Source organism: Mixophyes fleayi, chromosome 10 (genome assembly GCF_038048845.1).
Source record: "Mixophyes fleayi isolate aMixFle1 chromosome 10, aMixFle1.hap1, whole genome shotgun sequence".
NCBI lineage: Eukaryota > Metazoa > Chordata > Amphibia > Anura > Limnodynastidae > Mixophyes > Mixophyes fleayi.
The window spans coordinates 75,957,408-75,985,170 of NC_134411.1; the positions used below are offsets into that span (position 1 = coordinate 75,957,408).

The 27,763-nt window shown below is 41.8% G+C and overlaps 1 protein-coding gene across 2 annotated transcripts in view; it reads left to right on the forward strand.

Annotated features, from left to right (window-relative positions):
• The window catches only part of BCAR1 (BCAR1 scaffold protein, Cas family member), a 108,225-nt gene that overhangs the window by 50,300 nt on the left and 30,162 nt on the right, over positions 1–27,763 (forward strand). The window contains exon 3 of one of the 2 annotated variants that reach the window (XM_075188884.1): positions 12,083–12,148. The exons of the other annotated variant lie outside the window; for it this stretch is intronic. Coding sequence (XP_075044985.1) covers positions 12,083–12,148 — 66 coding nt within the window. The remainder of the gene's footprint in view (positions 1–12,082; positions 12,149–27,763) is intronic. 2 annotated transcript variants of the gene reach the window in all.

Below are 27,763 nucleotides of genomic sequence, written 5' to 3' on the forward strand. Positions count from 1 at the left end.
TGGGGTCATGAGTTCAATTTCCGATCATGGCCTTATCTGTTTGGAGTTTGTATGTTCTCTCTGTGTTTACGTCGGTTTCCTCCCACAATCCAAAAACATACTGGTAGGTTAATTGGCTGCTCTCAAAATTGACCCTAGTCTCTCTCTCTCTCTGTGTGTGTTAGAGAATTTAGACTGTAAGCTCCAATGGGGCTAGGACTGATGTGAATGAGTTCTCTGTGCAGAGCTGCGGAATCAGTGGCGCTATATAAATAAATGATGATGATGATGATGATTCCCAGTCAGTATCCGATAGGATAGAGTATTAATTGTAATAGTAGCAATATGGTACATGATTCATCCAGAATCAAATTCAAATTACTCACCCTTACCTACAAAGCCCTCAACAACACTACCCCTACATACATCTCAAATCTCATATCAAAATACTCTCCCTGCCGCCCTCTTAGATCTACCTCTGACCTGCGCCTTGTCTTGTCTCTTGTAACCACCTCTCACTCGTGCCCACAGGACTTCTCCAGTGCTGCTCACCACTTATAGGATTTCCTACCAGGCTCAATCAGACATTCCTAGCGCCTTTACATTTTTACACACTCTTTGAAAACCCATCTCTTTTTTAGAGGTGACCTTATCCCCGATAACATTATTCTCACTAATGCAACCTGACAACTGTCCCAATCTCCACTCTGAGCCACATTTGCTCCTCTTGTTTCAGCTTTGCCCTCTTCCACGTATAATATAATCTCTCTAGTGAGCAGGGTCCTTCATATCCTTTGGTTTTATATCTGCATTTATTTTGTCTACCTTGTATGTCCCTGTTTTATGTATATACTGTTTTCCCTACTGTACGGCGCTGCACTGTGGCGCCTTACAAATCTACGATAATAATAATAATAATTATTCTGAATGATTATACAGTCAATTATACAAGTCCCTCTACAACGGTCTCTAACCCGGGAGAAGCTTCTCCATCGTAACCACAGAATCCCATTCTTTAGGATCCCCTGTCGAGCTGGACCGGTTCCCCTGTCATGCCAGATAAGGAGTGTTTTCTTTTTTTTTACCTATTTTTTCTTTTGTGAATTCTGAAAATCTTAGGTCAGAAATTTATTGTAAGATCCAGTAGGACAATTGTGTTCATTGGCTAGACACTACTGGTCTTCCCAATTAAACTCTGGAAAGGATTATTTGGATTTTTATATGTGGTTATCAGGTTACTCATTGGGGGGAATTCAACACGATGCCCGGCTGTGCACACTACAGGTTACTACGGTAGAGGAATCTCCGCTCACATCTCTATGAGGTGCCAACAAAAATGAGCTGAGATTTCAGGCTGGACATCATCATGGAGTCTCTTCATGGAACAATCCGGTGGCACTTTGTTTAGAATTGAATTCCCCCAATGCATAGGGTCAGTGGTTTGTCTAACGGTTCGGCATGACCATCAGTGACCATGAATCTTATTTACCGACCAGGTTTTTCATGTGTAGCCAATTTTAGTTGCACTCAAAATTAATAAAATCTATTACACCCCTGACACTGCTTTCTATCTCTTAAAACTCAACATGTCTTTTAGTCCAACCTCTGGCATCACTCGTGTCAAATTATCTTCCCTTGTACCCTTTCCCGAACATAGGAAAGAGAGTGAAAAGCATTACTGTAGTCCGTGGCCTCCTGCTCTCACCCCTTCCTTTGTAGAAACCATTCCTCAGGGCCTGCTAATGCTTTTCACTGTAGGGAATGCCCCGTGTACAGAGTAGGGACTCTACATAGAGCGGATTTGAAGTGTCCTGTGAAAATAGAACAGCTACTTATAAAGTAATTTGGTAAATGTGATCGGGAGTTGGCCGCTGTCAGCCCGTGTAAGATAAGTGACTACGCCGTTTGATTGTAAACTCTTTTATTTACTTGAACAAGATTTCGGATTTGTGGGTGTTATCTATTTGGTTTAAACCTGAAGCTAGAACATGATAGATCTTGAAGACAGACACATTTAAATGCATATATATCTGTAGTAATAAGATGCCCTGGTTTGCAAGATCTTTTTCTGCCTAAAGGACATAGACAGAACCATTCAAAAGAACAAGAATTACCAACAGGATTAACAGATTAATCTTTTTTCCCAGGAGATTTAATGATAAATATGAGGGTTATGCTGAAATTGAAAGGGTCATTGCCTTCCAGCATGAGAATTGAGAAATATAATAATCATGCAGTAAAGAAAGTGAAATATAAAGTTTGTTCTCTTAAAAACATTATCAAACATGTTTTGCTGATAAATCTATGCTGGATTGGAGCCATACTTATTAAAGAGAAAGTTTTAGCTCCTATTTTCTATTCCAGTAATTATGAATATTTCTTCCTATATTCTTTTTTTCCAATCTGCTCTGTGCACTGCCCTCTGCCTTCACATGACCTACTGAGATCTGTGAGCCTGTGTCCCTCCACCTGCCAGCCTTATTTTGTACGTTCATGTTTCAGGAGTACTATTTGGCTTTGGCATTTTGGGTAGCAATTTATATGGCACCACTGATTTGGGCCCACAATCCCAATGACAATTTAATTAAATTTCTTAAACACAGTCCTCAATCTTCACCTACAACCCCTAAACCCCAGTCGACAACCTCCAACCATAATTTCAAACCTCAGTTCTAATCGCTATTCCCGATCCCCGATCCCCAAAGCATTTACTAGTCCTACACCTTGTCCTTAGTCCTTGACCTCAAGGTCTAGCATTAGACCTCAATTCCAGTACCCAATGGTTGAATCGGACACTACTGCTGCGTGCGGGGGGCCTCTGCACGCTCTTACTGTATACTGACTACACACGCCCCTTCCTCTCCCTGTTCCGCCTATTAATATTTTCGGCTGTCGGTAGAGTCTTTTGTTTTCGAAGATAATTTGGATGTCCTTGCGTTCACTGGCGTATAGTTAGTTTCTGGGCAGGTGCAGAAACTAACTTAATGCAAAATACAGCACTTATTGGGCATTTACTTACTTTAACAGGCCCATAATCTCTCAGAGTGAAAGTTGGTTGGACATAGATCATCATCATCACCATTTATTTATATAGCACCACTAATTCTGCAGCGCTGTACAGAGATCTCATTCACATCAGTCCCTGCCCCATTGGAGCTTACAGTCTACATTCCCTAACACACACACAGACAGAGAGAGAGACTAGAGTCAATTTTGATAGCAGCAAATTAACCTACTAGTATGTTTTTGGAGTGTGGGAGGAAACCGGAGCACCCGGAGGAAACCCACTCAAACACAAGGAGAACATACAAACTCCACACAGATATGGCCATGGTTGGGAATTGAACTCATGACCCCAGTGCTGTGAGGCAGAAGTGCTAAGCACTTAGCCACCATGCTGATGCAGCCTGTCCCATACCTCCCAACATTTGAGTATCTGGCCTCAGGATAGGGTGTGTGGTCATGCCATAAAGGGGGCCTGGTCATTACCCCAGAGGACTGCTTAGGGCTGTAAAGCACTAGGCCGCTCTTTAGAGACCTCCCTTCCCATCAGGGCCATCTCTTCCATTGGGCACGATGGACAGGTGCCCGGGGGCCCCACAGGCAAGGGGGGCCCCATAGACAGGGCTCTTAAGTAAAATAAATAAGCCTGCAAAAAAAATAAACAATCCTGCAAATATATATATATATATATCTATATATATCTATAGATATATATATCTATATATATCTATATATGATACACATATATAGAGGTAGGGGCCCCGCTGCACTGCTTTGCCCGGGGGCCCATAATGTTGTTAAGGTGGCCCTGCTTCCCATCCAAACACTGCAGCACGCACCAATAACAGGTGGTGCGGCACCCGTTCACCGCTATGCAGAGTAGCTGATAATGGAATATATCGGCCAATGTTCCCACCATTAGGGCAGACATGTCCCCGGGTGGGACAGAGCCCTAAAAATCTGGACTGTCCCGCTGAAATCGGGACAGTTGGGAGTTATGCTGTCCTATATGCACCTTATTTTTCTCTCTTTAGACATAAGAGTGACGAGCACACTTGATTCCCTATGAGTACATTTCCGCCCATGCACAGTACCATGTGTACATACTGCAGGACGAACAGGGCATGGAAGAAAATGCCCTATTTTGGCATGAGTCCTGCGTTACATGAATACACCTTTGTGCATGGTCAGCACATTCATTATAGGGATCCATGAACACTTATGTGCAGACGTCATTCCTCGTCCTTTTTCCGCCTGGCACCTGAGCAACGGAACACAACACGGATAAAACTACCCATGTTGCTTTTGTGTATTGTCAACACTTGCTACATAGTGTTACCTCTATCTACAGTGCTGGGGACATTGGGGAAGTGCCCGTGTGTACGAGCCCTAAGGGGTGTACAGTCTTTCTGTGAATTATAGGCAGAAAGGGCTTTTAGGTAATTCATTTGTAATTGCTTAGGACTCGCATGTCCATGCTCCTCCATAGTCACTGAGCCGCTTTGAGACTGCTCAGATAAATGCATTAGATGAAGACAGCAGGCGGATCCTGTGAATTGTACATGATGGTCATTGTTAAAGAGTACATGTGCCAGTGATCCTGTGCGAACACTAGGTAATACCAGGGTTTATTTAATTAGCTTCAAATAATCCCCTAATCTTTGCTTCAAGGTATGTCTGGAAATTATAACCTAGTTAAATCTATAGAAAACAAGTCAAACCTTCTGTGCTCTAAGGGACAGTCTTAAATAATTGTAAGAAAAATAATATCTAATCACTAAACCCATGACGTATAACCTTGAGTATCAAATCGGGTTTAATATACAGGAAACAAGTAAATGGCTTCACATGAAAAGATTATATCAAGTAATAGTAAAATATGTCTGTGTGGACTATTTACCTGTAAAAAAAACATTGAAATTGTAGTGGAGTTTAACCCATTGGTCACATAGACCAGTTTAGTTTTAAATATGTTGCTTTGTACCTCTGATGTCATTTTTTTCCACTGATGCTTTTTTCCTGTGTGATCTGATGAAACCGTTCCTGATAACATTTACACACTTACAGTTGTTTAATACATTTGGTAAAATATTTACATAGCTTTGTTTGTATAACACATTATATATTTATACGTATTGTGTAATATTGTACTTTCTCAGCACAAAGTTATGTCTGGGAGGCGTTTAGGGGGCTGTGCAGACTCCTTTATGCTGCTGACCAAGATATCTTATCTCCATTATCATCCACCTAAATTACTGCTAATTTGTCTGGCTCCATATCACATAGTTCTTAACATATAATTGGGAATTGGTGGACACTCCAATCTGATTGGATTAAATAGAATGGAAAATCAGGTTGGCTGATGATCTGAAATGACACCTGCGTCGTTACATCGAGACCTGGGGGTATATTTACTAAACTACGGGTTTGGAGAAGTTGAGATGTTGCCTATAGCAACCAATCAGATTCTAGTTGTCATTTATTGCATGCATTCTACAGAATGACAGCTAGAATCTGATTGGTTGCTATAGGCAACAGCTCCACTTTTTCAAACCCGTAGTTTAGTAAATATACCTCCTGGTTAAGTTTTGTCAGGATCCATCAACCTTTATCGCTCTTTATTATACTACATTTCTAAACTGACTTGTTGAAAAGTCATCTTACAGCCAAGCCCAAAATCAACTAAGCCTTTTCATAAAATGTGAGGCTGATGAGTGCTTGACGTGTACAAGTGTAAACAGGTGACAAGTGCAGACTCAGGATCTACATGACTCAGTCATGAGAGAGAAAAGAGTAGAGAGAAACCACATTTTTGTGAGTATTAATCAGTATTGCCCTCTTATCTTCATAAACATTGATGGTGTTGTGTTTAAACAATGGCTTCCTCTGAAGCCAAATGGATTTAACAGCAGCTCCCCTTCCTGTAATTAGAAGATGTTCGTCACCAATTTCACATTTTAAACTGCTATAAATATAACCTTGAACAGTCGCCTCTTGAGTTTGTTATTGATAGTTACTTGAGTAGTGAATTCTCCGCTCTGATTTTTCCATAACACCTCCAATTTGCCAAAATGTTCCCAAGAACGCTTGTTCTTTCCAGAGCTGCTGTCCCCTCGTAAATTATCCTACTTTGGCTTTTTCTAACAAAATGTAATGAGTTACACTGTTTGTTGTTGTTGTTCATTTGTCAAGTTTAATTTGTGTGCCAGAAATGCTGATGGTTTCGGTACTAGGTCCGAACTAGGACAATAAATGACGCTCTGTTCATAAATGAAGCAGTTAAGTAAGTGGACCACTAAATGTAAAACACAGGTTGTATTATATTATGGAGTTTAACTATGGGCTGCACAGCAACAGGATTAGGGTCTAAGTTCTCCAAGTTTAGGGGGTATATTTACTAAGCTGCGGGTTTGAAAAAGTGGGGATGTTGCCTATAGCAACCAATCAGATTCTGGCTTTCATTTATTTAGTACCTTCTACAAAATGAAAGCTAGAATCTGATTGGTTGCTATAGGCAACATCCCCACTTTTTCAAACCCGCAGCTTAGTAAATCTAGCCCTAGGTGTCCAAATAGGAGAGGTTTAAATACATACTAAAGACATGTGCAAATATATATGTAAACATCTCAGGAGAAGATTTATTAAACCTTCTAAAAAGGAAAAGTGGAGGTGTTGTCCAAGGCAACCAATCAGATTCTAGCTGTCATTTATATAGTACAGTGAGAGGCAACATGAAGTAGCTGGAGGGCCACAGCCTTCAAAGGGGCTAAACAGAGAAAGGAGGGAGTGCAAACCGTCTGTTTCTGGGTATGCTGCGTGACCTTCCTGCGCGGGCGGAGGAGGTCACATGATGCAGAAGTCAGATGACCCCGTTCTAATAATAGGAGCAGCCGGCTGGGGGAGGGAGGGGGTTGGGGGGTGCAAGTGAAGGCTTGGCAGGCCACCGCTGCCCACCTCTGATATAGTACACAGAAAATGATAACTAGGGGCTTGATTCATTAAGGATCTTAACTTAAGAAACTTCTTATTTAAGTCTCCTGGACAGAACCATGGGGCTTATAGACTAAATTCCCTAACACACACGCACGCACACACACACACCCAGAGAGACTAGGGTCAATTTGTTAGCAGCCAATTAACCTACTAGTATGTTTTTGGAGTGTGGGAGGTAACCAGAGCTCCCGGAGGAAACCCACACAAACACGGGGAGAACATACATACTGCACACAGATAAGGCCATGGTCGGTAATCCAACTCATGACCCCAGTGCTGTGAGGCAGAAGTGCTAACCACTTAGCCACCATGCTGCCACATATTTTATTGTTCTCAGGGAGATCCCGGAGGAGAGATGGTGCGTGAGGATGGATGGGGGCGAGCTTGCTGTGAATTGTGTAATTTTGCCGCTGGGGGTGGGGCCAAAATGACAGCTTATGGCTGCCTACTTCACTAGGAAGTGGTCAGGATGCAGGAGAATTGCCTGCTCTCCTGGGAGTCCGAGAGACCTATCTGAAATTCGGGAGTCTCCTGGTCAATCAGGGAGAGTACGCAAGTATGATTTAAGATTTTGAGACATATCCTGATATGTTTTTAATGTCTTAGTTCACATTGATTTTATATTGAGAGGTATACAAACCGCATTGAAACTCCAGGTAAATAAAAGTCATTGTGCTTTTTATGCAGTAATAATTTTGCATGGATTACAAATAGGTTGTATTTCCTGCATTTACAGGAAATCACACTGCATGATAGACAGACACAGTTGTTTGGTATGTTGTCACACAGATATATGTGCCAAAAACAATAGTATTTCATACAGAGGAGTTCAAATTGACTTTTTTGACAGCCTAGGGGTAAGCAGAAGGTGCAGCTAAGGTTAAGGTTGCCTTATGGGCCTTATTATCAATAACACAGACAATGCTATAATGATAAATTACAGGTAAGCCATTTTGGTCAACATGACACATTTACTGATCACTATGAAAAACAAAATGGCAGCCAGAAAATATCGATGTAATAAAAAAATGTATGTAAAATTGCTTCATATATATATATATATATATATATATATATATATATATATATATAAAGTTTGTTTTAAAAAAAAACAATACATCAAACGTGCACAACAAACTGCATTTAAACCTGAACACATTGTATGGATATAAATACATCTAAATGTTTTGTGAACAAGCCATGAGAAGGGAATTAGACCATTCATCCAGGCATCTTACTGCCATAACTTCCAATGTCTCATTGTCCATGTGCTTTTGGGTGTGCGTGAGGTTATATTTGTGGTATGCGGCAGACATCGTGACTGAATGACAAAAATGTGTCTTTGTCATTATGGGTTTTATGACATGGAGACAACTGCAGCAGCTGAGCACCACCCTCGCATGGCTGCTGTACCAAGTGCCAATTTGCTATGGTTTTGAGAGAATAAAGATCTACAGACAAGCAGAAAACCAGAGCGGCAGGCAAACGTTGGTTCACTTAGGGGTTGGGTGACAGGTGGCCCCAGGGATACTTCAGGGTGACTCACCTGAGTCATACAACGGAAAATACTGAGCGTAATGCAGTCATGTGATCTCTGCAAAATTCTGTTATCTTGACATGAACGGCGATGCACAATAAGGTCCTCATTTTAAAGGCTGACGGCCAACATTTCTTGCTGTAGACTCTCAAAGCTGCTTAGAAAGTCTTGATGGGGATGGTGATTAAAAATTGGTTATGCTGCATGAGAATCTTGTGACACATTAATGTTATCCATTATTGTGAATAAATGACTTAACATCAACAACACCTCTGTTGCCTTCACACTTGCATGCTTCTTAGACTTGGGTAATAGTACAGATATATTTAACAATATACATAAACACATGCAAGCCAAACCAAACCAAAGGATCACGTTTTACTTTGGCCAAACTGGACAAGATATGGTTATTTGGTGATCATGCCAAGCAACTGGATTAGCTCTAGACCACAGTGATCCTGCCAGGTTGGGCAAAAGATAAAACGCTCATAGGGGCATATTCAATTGTTGGCATTACTCGGAAAAATAACAGGGAGTGTGCACTATTACCGCCATTACGGTAATAGTGCGCGTAATTACCGTTATTACGGTACCTTTAACGCTAGATTTCAGCTCGCAGCTCACGAGCTGAAATCCGACTTAGAATTACAGTAATAACGGTAATATTTTTAACGCCGCGGGAAACGCCAACAATTGAATATGCCCCATCGAGACTGTTAGCGTCCATCTTCTTGCCACATTCCTAACGTGCCGTGTAATGAACCAGTTTATCTGACGTGGCTGCATTAGGGACCAGCTTAACTGAGCAATGTTGACTTTTGATGAGTACTTTGGAGGTAATAGGACAATGTGTCTCTCTTCATTAGGGCTCCCAGGTGACTCGGTTTTCCAGGAGAGTTTAGCTATTTTTATCTTTATCTGATAATACTATCTGGTAATACTTAATGTTCCCATAATTCAGACTTGTGATTCACCACAATTATCAGGGTTAGTTGAATTTGGTTCCTAAAACTGTTTTTCATTATTTGGGACCTAAAAGGAAGTAAGGGGCAGATTTTATGTGCTGAGCGAAGTTCAGGTCAACTTGGTGTCTTGTTTTGAGCGTTGAAATTTTGGGAGCCCCAAGGCCACACATGAATCAATTCTGTCACTCAAAACAGAGTGACAGCGTCGTCGTTTAATTTGAGGACACAAATAGGTGACGAGTTCACACGAGATCCGCCTGGATCACTTATGGCTTCATTAATCCCAAAAGAGGTCTTCCACCAAGGATCATTATTTGGAATTGTGGTTCATTTTGGACCACACACAATGCAAATTTGGGCCATTTTAACCCGTAAAATAATGTGTGATGACTTTGTATCTACACTATTTGCAGACTTACTAATTCAGGCAGCCTTGTCATGTGACACGCAGACTGACAGTTTTCACGCAATCTTACGGGGAGCTGAGATCATCTCTTAGTGTCGCCGCTGGGTCTCGCCAAAATCACCTTTATTATTTGTTTAAAAATGTAGAAACATTTTCAACTTCTTACTGTCTGCACAGTGTTTATTTTACACAGAACATATTGTGATTTTGTTTTTGAGTTGGCTGAATACATGAAAATCAGCTTGGATTTAATTGCTGCTTTGGACTATAACGTGATCCCTGCCATATAGTACCATTTATTATCGTATGTCATTATGATTCTAGATTTTTCTGTTAAATGACATGGCCAAGCCTGATCACCATGTGCCCCATTCTGCCACTAGTTAGCCTACACCCAGATATATACATTAGTTATTTAGCTGTAGTGGGGAAACTGCAATGCCTAATATATACTAACAAATTGTTTCTGTCATAGATATCTTATAAATGGAACAATACAGGGATCGACGGATATTTCAGAACCTAGGAGCCAGCCTACATATTTAGGAGCCAGACCAGTTTTAAACTATTTCCATATGGTATCTCCTAATAAATAGTGAACCAGACATCTAGACCACACCCTTTTACACACCCCTCTTAGTCATTACACTCCCTTCAGTCAACATCATTGCACTTCTCAATCCCCATCTCAATGCCTTCCTTCATCATCATCATTTATTTATATAGCGCCACTGATTCCGCAGCGCTGTACAGAGAACTCATTCACATCAGTCCCTGCCCTAATGGAGCTTACAGTCAAAATTCCCTAACACACACACTCAGATGACAGAGAGAGAGAGAGACTAGGGTCAATTTTGATAACAGCCAATTAATCTACCAGTATGTTTTTGGAGTGTGGGAGGAAACCGGAGCACCCGGAGGAAACCCACGCAAACACGGGGAGAACATACAAACTCCACACAGATAAGGCCATGGTCGGGAATTGAACTCATGACCCCAGCGCTGTGAGGCAGAAGTGCTAACCACTTATCCACCATGCTGCCCTGCTTCATCTCACTCCCGTATAGCCCCCGCCGGGTACTTTATTAGTTTGATGTCGGTGTTGACGGTCAGAGGAGAGATCCAGCCTTCTCTGACCAATGGTGACACAGCAGTGTTCACAGGAAAACCACAGATGTCCTGGTTCACGCAAGGCTCAGCTCATCAGCAGAGCCGGATCATCCATTAGGCAACCTAGGATCCCGCCTAGCGCCCAGTGGGCACTGAGAGGCCCGGATTACTCCAAAACCAGTATGTTCCTTAGGGTCCCATGGGGTCTAAATCAGGCTCTACTGATCAGGAGGTAGGCACCATGGCTCAACATTTAGGCGCTGTGGCAACCTGGGGTTTGTCGAGTCCGGGGATCGGGCACTATATATGTTGTAAATTATAGGGTATTAGAAGTCACTGAGCAGTGACTTCATCTCGGATTTGCTGAGCAATTTGACTTGTAATATCAGTACTAATTTTGAGTAGGGATGTATTATTCCTTGTAATACACTTTTACTAGAGTGATGACTGTCACGACTATATGTTGCGTAACTGTTATCATCGGCACTACTCGGAAGAAGGTGCGGAATCTAACGTGCCCCTGGTCTTCACCAGGAACCCCCGCAAGTAGGTATGGCCCCACGCTGCAGGAGACACACAGGTCACGGTCCTTCCACGAGTCAGATAGTGAGGCACGGAAGAAGAGTTGTCAGACAAGCCGGGTCGGTAACTGTGCTGGCAATGAAGGTACAAAAGGAGTATCCGGAGGGATGGTGAGACAAGCCGGGTCGGTAACGTTCTAGAGGCGCAGTACAATGGGGAGATCCAAAAGGTGTAGTCAAACAGTCCGGGTCACAAGGGTCACAGGCAGGAAGATTTCAGGAACAGGCAAGAACTGCCTAGCAACGGGACACGCGTGTATCCAGAAGCCGGGCGGCCGGAAGTGACGCGTCTGGTTGCCTAGGAACCAGACGCGCTGGGAGTCTGCAGAGGCGACCGTCCCGGAGAGATCGCGGGACGGCGCCTGATAATGACATGAGAACTCAACAATTATAAGTGATGACATTTGAACTCACTAATTATACAGATATTATTTACAGGAGTTTATACATATATTAACATCACTTGTGTATTATATAATCATTATTTTCCTACTGTTCTTCTTTTTAGTTTTTACTTGGGAATGAGCCCCTTTCATATGAGAATAGGAAGCAAGAATTACTCAAGGTAACCCAGGTAAGCTAATGATGCACAGTGCACTTGGCTACTACTACAGAACTTTATACTGGCTGCATTACACAGGCACATTCTTCCAGGAACATTATACCCACGAGAGTCTCAGGTAGAAATACAACAAACAATGACTGCCAAAGGGAGACAGATGGACCAGTGTACATAATTGAACGAACATTAAATGGCTGTGTTTGCAATGATTGTCTTCGGGATAAAATGCTGACGTACAGACCACTATTACATTTCATGCCAGCTCCCAGCATGCCTTCCCTTGTCATAGTCAGAGCACAGGCAACAAATTTAGCTCCAGACTGCGAAAGTAATAAATCATGGATAAGTAATTAATGTATACATATGTTACTGATAAAGTCAGAAATGTGAATATTGTAATAGTTTCCTAGTTTGTAAAGGAATACCTGGGGAGATCAGACAATCATACCGCAATCATGACAAAAACCACATAATTTAAGCCATGCCCATTCCAGTGAACACTTAGCGGGCAGGGGTGACATGAAAGACTTTATACACCTCAGTTCGCCCACATGAATTGAGTCACTCCCTTCTCCTAGGTTCATACGATCCCTACGCATTCCCAGAGGGCAGGTGGGAAAAGTATAATGGTGACATTATCCCATACTTACCTACTTTCGCGAAGCTCTTTCCAGGAGAGGGGTGTGACTGGAGGGCGGGAGGGCGGGGCCAAATGCGTCATTTTGGCCCCTCCCCCACGACGGAAAGGCCGCTTTGTTGCCAAAATGACGCGATTCACAGCGAATCGCAATCATTTAGTGATGGCAGTAGCGGGATGCGGGAGATTTGCCAGCTCTCCCGGTGGTCCGTGAGACCCATCCGAATTTCGGGAGTCTCCCGGACATTCCCAGGAGAGTTGACAAGTATGCAATCCCAATAATAAGTATTTTGAAGGTGTTTTTTAACCTCAGGAGATCTACAGCAAAGACGAATGTTAGGGTTGGGGCATATTGTTGGAGCCAGGAACTGTGTTGCAATGGAAGTGAATTAAGAACGATAAGGAAGAGCAAGGACCTACTTGCCGCTAAGAACAAAGGGTTGATGTCCAGTTGTGGTTTTGGGAACAATGCGAGTGCCAGCTTACTGTAAAGTAGTAAGATTACATTGGGCATAGAGCATCTACACTGCGCTTATAACCTTCAAACATGGCATTGACACTCTTGGGATGTCCAACCTTAGGTTTGCTCAAACCCATAAACTTTTGATGTGCCTTGGTGGGCAGTTTGTAAACCGTGCAATTCACTTAAGGCCAAAGTAAACATCAAAAAGCATTATTTCCAACTGCAAGGTCTCAAGCCACAATTAGACATGGAAAGTATAGAGACCTTTGAATGTATTAAGCCAATCTCTCCTGATTGGCTACTTAACAGCTGGGCTCACCAGAGCGTAATTTATTTAACATTGGGTGCTCTTTGGGAGCAACCCGCTCAGTACATAGTTTTCTTTTAATTTCCCATTTCTTTCTTTTTTCTTCTCGTATTCCTCCTTCTCATTGGATTACTCCGAACCAAGAAAAGGAATAAGATATTAGGTATTACTACAGAGGCAATATTTGCTTGTTAATTATGGAGGCAATAATAATTTTATTGAGGTAAAAATATGAATTTATTATTTCACTCATTATTTTATTACGGGGGCACTACTGTTTAATTCATGCATTACGGGCAGCACTACTACAAATACAAGTATATACTGATGCAGCAGCAGCATGCAGGGCCAGCATTGGTACAAAGGTCCAATCACCCCCCCCCCCCCCCGCCCCCCAGATGGGCCCAATGCTGTCTAGGCTGGGCTCTAACAATATATATACATATATATATATATATATATATGTATATACACATCTGATTTTACCATGCGGTTTGCAGGTTTGGCTCTGAAATCTGCATGAGATTTGAGGCTCTGCAAATTGCATTCAAAACCGAGAGTAAAATTTTCAAAACTGTTCCATGATGTTTTGCCTCTTTCTACATTTGGCAGCAACATTTTGCAGGTTTCACTGATGGAATGAGGCCTTAAATGTTCCACTAACACACCACACAGCAGAATGAATTGACACTATAAATTCTGCAAAATGTGAGTTTTCACATTTCAGTGTGAAATTAGTATCAGTATTCCAGGCAACAGTCAAACTCAAAGATTTTATCACTACAACTTTCTCTGTTGCGCCACAAAACTCGATTTGCTGTAAATTTCACAGTGGTGTCACTTTCCTCTACTTGATATTATAGTGAACACTATCCAGTTTCTGCCATGATATAAACATGCACCTAAAGTGCTTTACTAAACTGCGGGTTTGAAAAAGTGGAGATGTTGCCTATAGCAACCAATCAGATTCTAGCTGTCATTTTGTAGAATGTGCTAAATAAATGAGATTGGTTGCTATAGGCAACATCTCCACTTTTTCAAACCTGCAGTTTAGTAAATATACCCCCATGACTTCCAAGAATTACCAAGCAAAGGTGTTTTCAAACCTTACATTGCTCTGAGTATGTATGTGGCAGCGTTTGTGTTTAAGAGAGCCTCTTCTACATTAGTCTGGCAGACTAATGTGCTATGGTAGGGAGAGGTTCTATTTCACATCTGGCTCCTACTAATTAGCCAGTCAGTTTGCTTCCTCACAATCTGAAGAGAAGACACACAGATCTCTCTCTACATCTTGTCACTTCACTCCCTGCTTATCAATCCCCAGTGTCCCTGTCCTACCTCCCCCCTCTACACACACACACACATGCTCATCTTGTTTACCCCGGTGAATTGGATTGGTGATATAAATAGCAGATGATGTAATGCCTTTTTCTCAAGAGATCGACTCCATCAATGGAAGGTGCTGTGCGGATTTTAATGCAATCTGCGAGTACTCGGCAGACAGAATGCTGGAATACATGAATATATCTATCTATCTATCTATCTATCTATCTATCTATCTATCTATCTATCTATATATATATATATATATATATATATATGTGTGTGTATATATATATATATATATATATATATATATATATATATATTTTCTGTATCTGGTGTATATGTGTGTGTATATATATATATATATATATATATATATATATATATATATATATATTTTCTGTATCTGGTGTATATGTGTGTGTATATACATGTATATACCAGATGCAGGAATATATACCAGATACAGTATATATATATATATATATATATATATTATATACATAATGTGTCTATATAGTTATATATATATATATATATATATATATATATATATATATATATATATATATATATATATATGTGTGTCTATATATATCTATATCAGACACAGGATTTGTTTTAGTTTCCAGACAAACACATACACGCTTCTTAAATTGCATTTTCAGATATGCAAGATATATATACAGTACATGTCTGTATGACATTATAAATAGTAGGCTTGCAAATCATTAAGTGAATCCAGACAAAGGGTGCAAATTTGCCCTGGGAGGAACCATGTCGCAATGCAAGGGGTGCAAATGCAGTTGTTTGTGAGGGATTCTATTTTTTTTTGCATGCAGGGAAAATTGTGTCTGCTTTTGCATGTAGCACACAAATACTGTGCCACTCTATTTCTACACTGTGATTTACAGTTCAGCTACAAGATGCCCCCCTCCCAACTCTAAAACTGTCTGCGCATTTTTAAGTGTCCCCCCCCCCCCCATCCTGCGGTTCAGGATGGCTTTGCCAAGGATTTACTCTCGACTCTAAATGAGGCCCAGAGCGAGGTACATGTATATACATGACTATGAGTATTGGGTTTCTAGTATGTCATTAGATTGTAAGCTCTCTAGGGTCAGTGTTTCTCTTGACCCCTCTATATTATCTCCTTAGACATACTCCTTCATGCTGTATCTATATTTCTTTCTAATGTAGTGTTAGTATGCATTGGGGGTTGGTTCTGCTAGGACTGACCTTTGTGTGGACAGATGTAGAGTCCCAGTCACAGATGTGAGTGTCACAGTTATTTCCTCTCCCTTTGTTTGTAGGAGACCCCTCTTCTTTGTCAGTCAGGATTCAATGCTTGGTGTCGCCTCCCATATCCCCCATTGTTTGCCCAACACAAAGTAAACAGTTCAGACTGCAAATGTGATCCAGGATCAATGACTGGCCGAAGCAGAAACGTCATCCCCTAGAGCAGCTAACCTGATATACATATATTGTTCATAGCTAAATGTATTTGCAATATATGGATTTAAAACTGGCCACACACATTCATAATAAAGCTTGGTGAAATGTGGATTTGTCTCCAGTGTAGCCACATAGGGTCAAAGGTGATAGTCAGGTCATTCAGCAGCTGAACCGCAGACAGACATTGGCTGCAGCCATCGGATGATGCTATTCTTCTTGCCTTGTTTAGAAAAATATTATATTGGATTTGTATAATTGTGTCTGATCACTGGGGGTTGGGTGAAGGCCATACATGCAGAGATGTCATGCCAATTTTGGACCTTTTGAATTGCACGTGGTGCATTTGCCTGACGTAAAGATGTGTCTAGATGCAAAATTTATGGTCACGGCTCGTCCATATTTAGAGTTGCACATATCTTATCAGCGCTGTAACTAGACTTTTTAGTACACTGGGAAAAACAAAACACTGGCACCCCCCTCCCAATGTATATTGTCTACTCGTGAATATTTTACTGATTTATTTTTTATATTACTTAGGTTTTAGGGTAGTATCATAATCATCACCATCAGCATCATCATTTATTTATATAGCGCCACTAATTCCACAGTGCTGTACAGAGAACTCATTCACATCAGTCCCTGCCCCATTGGAGCTTACAGTCTAAATTTCCTAATATAGCCACACACAGACAGACAGAGAGGGAGACAGACAGACAGGGAGAGACTAGGGTCAATTTTTTTATAGCAGCCAATTAACCTACCAATATATTTTTGGAGTGTGGGAGGAAACCGGAGCACCCGGAGGAAACCCACGCAAACACAGCGAGTAGTATGTATCAAATATTTATTTACTCCAAATAAAATTCCCCTTTCTCTCCAACTTTCAGCCCCCTGAATCTCCCTCTAGTCTCTCCAGAGCCCCTCCCCAATCTCTCCAGACCCCCTACTCGCTTCAAACCCCCCTTCTCTCCAAACCTCCCTCCTGCTCTCACCAGCCCCTGTAGTATATACTTACTGCTCTTAAGCTTCTCTTCCTCTCTCAGTTTCTTCTTCCTGTGTCTTCTTGCTCCTCATTCTTTCCTCTTTGCTGTCTCCTCTAGTCTTCTATGTACAACAGTATCCCATACTTGCCAACTCTCCTGGAACGTCCGGGAGACTCCCACATTTTGCTTGAGTCTCCCGGACTCCCGAGAGAGTGTGGCAATCTCCCTGATCTGCCCAGAAGTGTGCAGAATACGGTACAAACGCCGTGATTCACCGCCCCCGCCCCCACTGTAAAATGACGCGATTTGCAGGGCCCCGCCCCCTACACGCCTACCTCCTACTAGCAGCTCCCGGGAATTTTTTTTTAAATGTTGGCAAGTATGCAGTATCCTGGCATCATTTTTGTACGTCATCAGGGGCAAACGCAGGATTTGTAGAGGGGGGTTTCCACACCACGCCGCCAGTGGGCGTGACAAGCATGCATGGGGGCGTGGCTATAATTTTAGACAGTGCTTGGCTGCTCTCCAACTCTTCCTATCCTCATAATATACATGGGCAATGCTGTGTGCACTACTGTTAGGTGCACGCAGCTCTCCCTTTTCAAGCAGAGCCATGTGAAGTGGGGTCAGGGTCCAGCCACCTCAATTATACAGGCTTGGAGGGGTGTTTCCAGGCACTAGGAAACCCCCTCTGTTTGCTTATGGTCAGGACACTGAGGTAAGTAGGGAGCTAGCGTCTTCCTCGTTACACTGGCTCACTGTGAATGGCCAGTACAGTCCTGTGGTGCATGCCACAGGACGGGATGTAACGTGCGGGTGGGCAGGTGTTGCGTCGCCCCAGGACCTTGTGCCCACACCGCTCTAGTTACGGCCCTATATCTTATACATACAGGTGGATTGATTTAGTAAATCAAATAGTGCGACATTTAACGCATTTAAGAGTGGATGGTGATGATAAATGATGGTGAATGATGATGATGATGGCAGAATCTGACTTTCTGTTCCACGCCATTAATATAGGATGATTGTGCACTATAGAACAATCTGATCAAAAAAAATGACCACCAACTGGGCCATCCAATTCTGAATTCTGACATCACATCCTCTATGGGGTGCGAGGAAAAATGAGCCGAGATTTCATCTTCACCATTGGCGGAATATCTCTCCGTGGACCGTTCCGCAGACAAATCAAGCTGAATTGAATTTCTCCCTTATGCTTGGTACACACTACAGAATTTTTTTCCCAATGAGATATCAACTCTATGGAGATCTGCCTATACTGCTGGTCATGAGGGCACACACATCGCAGAATTGGAACCACATTGTTTCATCGTTGAACAAGATTTTTAGTCCGTTTATAAAACCAAATGAAAGATACGATGTGCTTTGGAACGATAACCGTTCATCGTTGGAGCGTACACACTGATATCATATCGGGCTGAACGGTCGTTTATAATGTGATTGGCCTGATAATCTGGTGAAAAACCTGTAGTGTGTACCCAGCTTTAGACTGTAAATTGTTCTTATAAAAAACTAAGTTTACTACAATTGAGATTAATATCTATAACATTGTATGCAAAGAATGGCTTACAAATGTTATTTTTTAACCCTGAGGCACTCTCCTCCGTTGACATTAAATGTTGAATCAAACGTCGGCCCTGGACAATTTACAGAGTGCTAAGTGGTGAGTGTTTGGTTTGGAGTGGCAATATGTGTTCTCTTTGTCACTGTAAAAGTTATAGCCCTCCATTACTTTATCAGCATAGTCCATGTAATATGTCAATCAGTTGGTCAGAAGCAGGAGTGTGTTGCTTTTTTTTTTTTGTTGGGGAGGGGGGGTTAGCATCAAAAACCAACATATCCTAACTAGGCAGTGGCGGAACTACCTGTGGTGTACCTGGGCACGGGGTACTGGCGAGTTGTGGGCTGCGGGTTTCTCCTCCCCACTTCCCTGCATCGGGACCCACAGCTCACTAGTTCCCCTTATGCATCTGGGATTTTTTCTTTAAATGGTAGGTAATATTTAAAAATTAATTTACAGTGTTTTTCATTCATTTAATCCATTTGTAAAGTATGTTATTTTGTGATCACAAACCAGACTGTGGGATATTCTAAGGGGTAGTCAATTACTAAAAAAATCGCTGTGTAGTGTCCCGGAACGGCTGCAGTGATTTTCTTTTTATTGAAAGTAACACAGTTTGCACACGCCTCATAGAGGTGCGAGCAAAAGTAAGCATTCATTTTTACTGTATAAACTGAAATGAATCTGCTCCTTAGACTACAACGTACTGAAGAGTTGAGAGATTCTAGGAACAGAGGGGCAAGTAAATAGTAATTAACAGTGTCTACAGAAATGTCTCAGTCATGTGCATATATTCAGGAAACGTGCAATGAAAATGAATACACTTCTGGGTATAGTCCTAATTTTTAAATATTGGTATATAATGGTGTATTCGAACTTGGAGTTGTCGTATATTTGACATGACCGCCCATCTCCCTAATCTTATTCATCAGTCTACCCCTTTATTACGCTTGGCACTCTCTCACATTCATTATATGTCTTTCATTATGTGCCAGTCTCGGTTTCACTCATGGATATACACCTGTCTCATACTCTGTAATATAACCCAAGGCTCACGCTTCCGTATTTGTACGACAGCCTTCCATTACAGTGCTGCAAACTCTATAGTGAATGTCATCTGGGGGTAAATGTATCAAGCTGAGAGTTTTCCGGCGGGTTGGGAGAAAGTGGAGATGTTGCCTATAGCAACCAATCAGATTCTAGCTTTCATTTTGTAGAATGTACTAAATAAATGATAGCTAGAATCTGATAGGTTTTTCAAACCCGCCGGAAAACTCTCAGCTTGATACATTTACCCCCTGGTCTTGTTTACTAGTATATTATATATAGACTGTGTTATATTACCTGTAGACTACAGACGTGACAGAAAAGTATTATGGAACACTAATTCCACATGCCCTAACTCTATCTGTGCCAAGTGTTCTTCATTTTAACACCATTATGATGATAGTATTCTGTCACAAGCTTTTAAAATTGATGATTTACCTGGAATAATGTGAGCAGTTTTATTTGTATGAGATTGCGGTGTGTATATAGATTATTTTCCGTACTGCATATTATATAATTTCTATTGAATATTCACGGCCTTTGCTCATATAGGGCATCATTTAGAGTTAAGAGCAAAACAAAAAAAGGAGCAAATTTGCACTTTGGCAAAACCATGTCGCACTGCAGGGGGGGAGAGGGGGATTTAAAATGTGAAAATAGGTTTTATGTTATGAATGGGCATGTTCTAGCCTTACAGTGTAAAAATAAAGCTGTCCAATATTTGTGTGCTACATGCAGAAGCAATTTAATGATCAAGGTTATGCGCTCATTGACTGATCAATGAGCGCATAACCTGGATCATTAAATTGTTATATGGAGGAAGGGATACCTTTGGTTAGTACAGCTCTTGCAACCCTTGGAGTAGAGCGCACCCCCCCCCCCCCAAAAAAAAATATCTGTACATGCAGAAGCAGCCAGTATGGTCCCTGCATGGAAACCAAAACCATAATATAAGAGCACTTGCAACATGGTGTGTGCCCAGGAGCAAATTTGCACTTTTTTTTTGCTTTGTTCCAAACTGTAAATGGGGCCCATGGTGTTTGTGAATATTACCCCAGCCAATAGAGGAATTCTGAACATTTTCAGAAGATACATATTTGCTATTGTTTCCTGCAAAAAGAAAACTCCATTTAAAGCATTTTGATAGTGGCTAAACAGTAATAGGAACTGTAACTGTGGGAGGTTGACTGACCTGCTATTAACAATGAAAGCCCCTGAGTCAAAATTTATGTTTGTAGAATACATGAATTATACTCTTAACTATAGAATAACATTGAAGTCAGGATGGGTAGCAGCTTGAGGCTTTTTAGGTCGAATGCACTTAAAGGGCGACAGGGTTTGTAACAGAACGAACACTAACATTTAAGGGTTAACCTCAGGGCGGGCCCGACCAATGGTAGCTCTTGTGGGAGGGTCCCGGTTTGTTATAGGTGACTGCATTTCCTGGTTTTCTTCACTTTTCAGCATGAGATCCCACCCACCCACTCCTTAGTCACGGTAGTTTATGTTAAACATTTCGCGGTAGGAAGGCACTGCGTTCAGCGGCTGATTAGTGGTCGCTAATGTTTGTTGGCCGCAGGTCACTGTCCCCTTAGAGGCACCAATAACTCCTTGGTCATTCGGTGAGGAGGGTCCCCTGTCCAGGTCGGTGAGGGAGGGCAGCGTGAGTTTAGAAGGGGTACAGTACACTCTGACGCCAATTCGGCGCATGATAGTTTTTGGATGAGATCCCTGTGTTAGTGGATATACGGCGGTTTCGCCAGTTCCCACGTTATCTGGTTATATCAGCTTGGGAGCTGTCCCGCAGGGCCCTTTCTCCGCCACCATAGGTTAGTTAAAAAGTAGCATAATTAATAAAATATGTCCTCCATTTTTTGCAAACTTATACATGACTCCCTGTGTTTATTTTAGATAATTGGTTAAGTTGTAAGGTGTTGTGAAGGTGAGGGGGGCATACACGGTGAGCACTTTATGCTAAATTGTCAATGCAGATTTTCAATGTTTCCCTTGTGTCAGCATGCAGAAGGGCCTGCCTTTTCTTGGTGGTACTTACCTGTGGATCTGCTGGTAACTTTAATGGCACTCCATGGGATATATTTACTAAACTGCGAGTTTGAAAAAGTTGAGATGTTGCCTATAGCAACCAATCAGATTTTAGCTGTCATTTTGCAGAATGTACTAAATAAATGATAACTAGAATCTGATTGGCTGCTATAGGCAACATCTCCACTTTTTCAAACCCGCAGTTTAGTAAATATGATTGACTGTAAGAGCTCATACAAATTAGGCAAAACAATTATATTTTGTCTCTAGTATAATAAGCTGTGCAAATCCACATGGTGTACAGTTAGAGATGTTCAGGCTCAGTTCCTCGAGAACCGAACACACCCGAACTTAGGAGATCCAAGAGCCGAGCTGGCTCGGTACTTTTGAGTGACCTCGGAATCGAAAACAAGGCAAAACGTTGTCGTATCTCGGATCTTGCGATTTTTGGATTCCTTTTTTAAGATCCAACATAACAGTGGGTGGGAGGGAGGGCAGTCCCAAGGACAGTTCTATCTTGCACAATTTTTCTTTTCTGCCACTTCTGTGTGCCAATGTTTTCTAGATGTGCTAGGAACTGCTATGTGCTTGTGTCATTTTCTGTCGCTTACCATCCAGCCAGGTCGCTGCAGTATTTGTCCAGTGTATGAAAATAATAATAATGTGACCTGTGAGGTGGTCAAAATTGACTGCAAATGACTTGAAATTAGTGTTATTGAGGTTAATAATAGTGTAGGAACCAAAAAAGAGCAAAAATACGTGATTTTAGCATATTTTAGTTTTTTTCCTAAAAAAACCAAAACCAAAACACAAAGCTAATCCAGATCCAAAACCAGTTCACGTGGGTAAGTGAGCATCTCTACTGTCAATGTGTTGATAATTGAACTCTATGGTAAAAGTGTTCACTGTGCACACTGAAGAGCAGCTAATACACTATAGTATGACAGGTTCTAGTTGTATCCATCCTATGACTGACGCAGCTAACTACACCAGCAGTGAAATACTTTTGTGACTTAGAAGTACAAGTATACAATTATGAGCCATCAATAATAGTACTATAGCTGTGTTATCAGTAGGATTGTATACATTTTTGTCCTTCAGGATTAACGTCCCCGCATAGTTCCCCAGGACCTCCTGTAAGACAGACATCTTATTCACAATGGATTTAATAGCTTGAGAGCTTTTAGAAACCCACTTTGCCAGCTGAGACACAGCAAGCCAGCAATTGGGACTCAGATACAGGATCTTGCGTCAGGAATTTTCCAGGCGGCCTCTCTCTTGAGGTATGCTGGGTCTTTGCCCTGAGACTGTATTTTTGGAACGTCAATTGCCAGCACAGCATTAAACGTCAAGCTCAGCTTGTGCAGGCAGATCTCAAACCACAAGCTCCTTTCTAAGTACACAGCTTAACCCCTTTTCATGCTCCTTAAACAATGTGTTGTTGTCCTGTGTCTCACTGGAGAGGTGAGCTGCCATGTGGAACAGCTAAAGACAGGACAAGCCTTCCTTACTAAGGGCAACTAAGAGGTCAGGTTTTGGGATCACTAGATGGATACATCTGCAGGGTTCTGATCCGTAGTAACTAGGAAAATCCTATACTGGCAGGTGAGTGGCATTAATGAAGTACACCCTCCGTATACACACACAGTGGAAAATGCCAGAGTTTGCTCTGCAGAGACAATGCGTTATAAGGCAGTACCGCTGATTTCCTGAGACTGCAGCTTGTGCACACAACACAGCCACCTCCCTCTTAACCTTTGTAACTGTAGTACTGACAGGGTTATATGGAGCAAAGGAAAAGCCACTCCTTCCTCTTCTTGCTTTTAAAAGCATAGTTCAAATTCTGGATATTGGAACAAAGAAGTGTCCAGAGGTTCGTAATCTGTGGGTCACTGTCCAAAATAGATCTCCATAGTCCTGTGATAATATTTTGGATTTGTACAAGTAACTAGTTTCCTAACAGACAAGACTAATTAGTATTTATATAGCGCCACTGGTTCCGCAGCGATGTACAGAGAACTTATTCAAATCAATCCCTGCCCCATTGGAGCTTACAGTCTAAACTCCCTAACATACACACACACACACACACAGAAAGGATGACAGACTAGGGTCAATCTTGATAGCAGCCAATTAACCTACCAGTATGTTTTTGGAGTGTGGGAGGAAACCAGAGCACCCGGAGGAAACCCACGCACACACTGGGAGAACTTACAAACTCCACACAGATAAGGTCATGGACAGGAATTGAACTCATGACCCCAGCGCTGTAAAGCAGAAGTGCTAACCACTAAAGCTAGGTACACACTACAGAAATTTCCACAAACTTTTTATGCCAAGCGATTTTACATGAGATCGATGGTCCGATCGCTCGGTCCATGGACTGCATACACACTAGCCTTGTTTTAGAAGATAAAGGGAATAGCGGACGTCCCTTTAGCGACTTTTTACAGCCATGTTGTCGTGAGCAATGATTGCAATTTCGTACACATCGGTCGGTGTTTATACACACTACACAACGGAAACGAGATTGGAACGATAATATTAAACGGTACGACCAACCAAATGAGGCGACAATCGTCCATTTGGGCAGACTTTCGACCATCGTGTCACTGCACACACTGACCCGACTTTTGAACGAGCGGTCGTATGTCGGCTGTTTGAGCCGATTATTGGACGAAAACCGTGTAGTGTGTACCTAGCTTTAGCCACCAAGAACCTTGGAAGTAGTTTTGCCTTTCAAGGATAGGTCTTTGGACCCAACTACCACAGTCAACAGTTTTCTTGTTTCCTACACACAGTGGAAGCGGCCATTTTGTTGGGTGAACTAGTTATGCCTGGCAATTCAGCCTATCAATTTATTAGGATGTAGATACAGCATGTAAGTAAATAACACCCCTCACACACATTTTATTTAAAGATCCCCCCCTAGCACAGTAGATATACATCACCTCCTGTTGTATAATGACAGTTGTTGTGGACATTGCAGACAATGTCAGAGGTCTTTTGCAATATAGTTGTCAATATCCCCACCACCTCTTTTCTGGTGTAAAGCCTAGAAGAAAATCATGCACCCAACCTAGTCAGCCTAGTATACAATCGTATGCTTGGCCCTCCATCCGATGGGGGGCCCTTTGTTGCTGTGGGGTAACAAATTTGCTCCAGCAGGGCTTTTCACTGAAGCCCTGCACAACAGGTTGAGAATGAGCATAAGCATATTTATTATGGCGGGGGTAGAGGGTTGGATTTTGAGGTACAAATGCTTTTTTGAGTCATGTTGGAAATATAAATGAAGAAAGGACAAAGAGTCTACACCCATTTGGTGGTTGCATGCAGGAAGACTCATAAGCTGGTTGCTATGTTGGTGGGTTTGTATTGTAGGATGTGTGCTTTGTTCATGTTACTCGTTTGTGTATAGTTGAAATGTAAACACAAATGCATCTGCTTGTGCTTTAGTTATGTCACACAAGCATTTTACTGCTGCCGCCATTCTCCACGCTTTACAGGAAGTGACATACAGGAAATGCTTCCTGTTTGTTGTTACCTATAGGAACATATGCCTGGATATGTGTGTCCAATGTATTTAAAGGGGTCCGGCCACTGAATTATCTTCAAACACTAGGGCAGTCCAGTCAAATGAAGTGACATGTGATTGGATGTGAGCCAGAGAGTGTGTCACATGACCTGTGACGCCACTCTTTTAAAGCTATTTAGTTTCTCCCGGCCAGTCATATTGAAGTGTACTCATTGCTGACCCACAAACATTTTGTGTGCTAAATCAATATTGTTGAAGATATGACCCGTCAGTTCACTAGGAACTAGTGACATCGCTGTGGCGTGAAGTACTAGTCTAGTAAAGTCAGGGGCAAACGCAGGATCTGTAGAGGGGGGTTTCCACACCACGCCACCAGTGGACGTGACCAGCATGTATGGGGGAGTGGCTATAATTTCAGACAGTGCTTGGTTGCTCTCCAACTCTTCCTATCCCCATAATATACATGTGCAATGCTGTGTGCACTACTGTTAGGTGCATGCAGCTCTCCCTTTTCAAGCAGAGCCCTGTGAAGCGGGGGCAGGGTCCAGCCACCTCAATTATACCAGGCTTGGAGGGGTGTTTCCAGGCACTAGGAACTCCCCCCTTCCCCCCACTCGGTTTGCCTATAAAAGTGATGGACTGCCTGTAAGTGACTGGTGTACTTTAAATATACAGATTGGCTTTTTAGTACATGGGCAATCAAAACTCTATACCAAGTGACTGCAAATGTTCTTTGTTCTCATGATGACGCAGCTTAAAATCAAACATAGTGTAAAATGCCTAAAAGAACAAAGTACATTGTTTAATAATATACATACAATGAATTTAATGATCAGAAAAGAGGTATTGTGTATAAGATTCCTTTCTTTTACTATATCCATGTCACCTCCTGTGATGGTCCGTAATACAGGAGCATTTGGGGACTATAGGAAGAGGTTACTTGGCAAGACAATAATGTGTACATAGCCTCAAAACATAAGAGTAAATTGGTAGCTATAATGTATGAACAAGTCCCACTTAGGTAAAATATAATTACATTTTAGCACTGTTTCAGAGTGCTGTAATTGCATTTTATTGATGTTTCCAATCACTATACCTTTATATATCATTAGAGTTAACTCCCAACAGTAACATGACAACTTCCTGCTCTGTAAAATCATAGTCCTAATTTAATATCTGTTAATGCTGGTATCTTCCGATGCTCAGTACTATTAGCTAAAATTAGTAATGGCATACAGATGCCATGTGGCACTAATGGTAAAGACGGCTGTGTCCTCTAGAGCAGTGTTTCTCAAACCCAGACCACAGGACTCCTAACAGTGCAGGTTTTCCAGGTGATAAGGGACATAATTACACCACCTGTGGATCTGTTACAATGTGTCAGTCAGTAATGAATACACCTGTGCTAAAACAGGGAGATATGGAAAACATGCACTGTTAGGGGTCCTGAGAACCAGGTGCAAGAAACACTGCTCTAGTGCAGTGTAGAGACCCAAGTGTAATGTATATACTATACTCTATTTATATACCGTGTTATATTATTCTTATTTTTGGTGTTATATTATTCTTATTTTTTGGTATTTCACTGTGCCTTTGCATAAGTAATTTGGTTGCCCAGCTAAGTTAAAAATCAGAACTAATTTAACGTTAGAGACTGTAGACCTGTTTCCGGGGACGGCAGAGGTCAACACTGAAACATTAACTAATATTTCCAAGGCAAAATCTTCCAAACAAGGGCTTGTCCCTGGAAATTAGGGATAATTGGCGACGGTGAGTTCAATTGCCCCCGCTGTGAAACCTCTAGTCCTGGGGGAGGAATCCCAATAATTTTTTTTATTTTTTTATACAACACATCTATGTTGTAACACATGTGCAGCCCAGCAAAGTTACGCTGCAGGATGGATCTATTCATCTTCAGCATCCAATTATGAAAACTAAAACTCATTGTAACACTATCAAATTCCATTCACTTACATTTCCCAAACCAACACTTCTAAATTTCCTCGTAAACCGCTGAATATAATAACATTACATAAGATTGGAGTAGATATGCATTGTTCTAATTCAGGATCTTTTTACAGACATAGAAACGCTAGTCACTGTGTTTTCCCATATGATTTGGTTTGTGTAACCTCTGGTGTGGATGAATGCATTGCATACTGCACTGCCTATGGCTTTCAGTGTAATTAGACGTGTTTGCTATGGTAACCCCAGGGCCCCTGGTATGAGTCTCAGGCTATTTAGCATTGCAC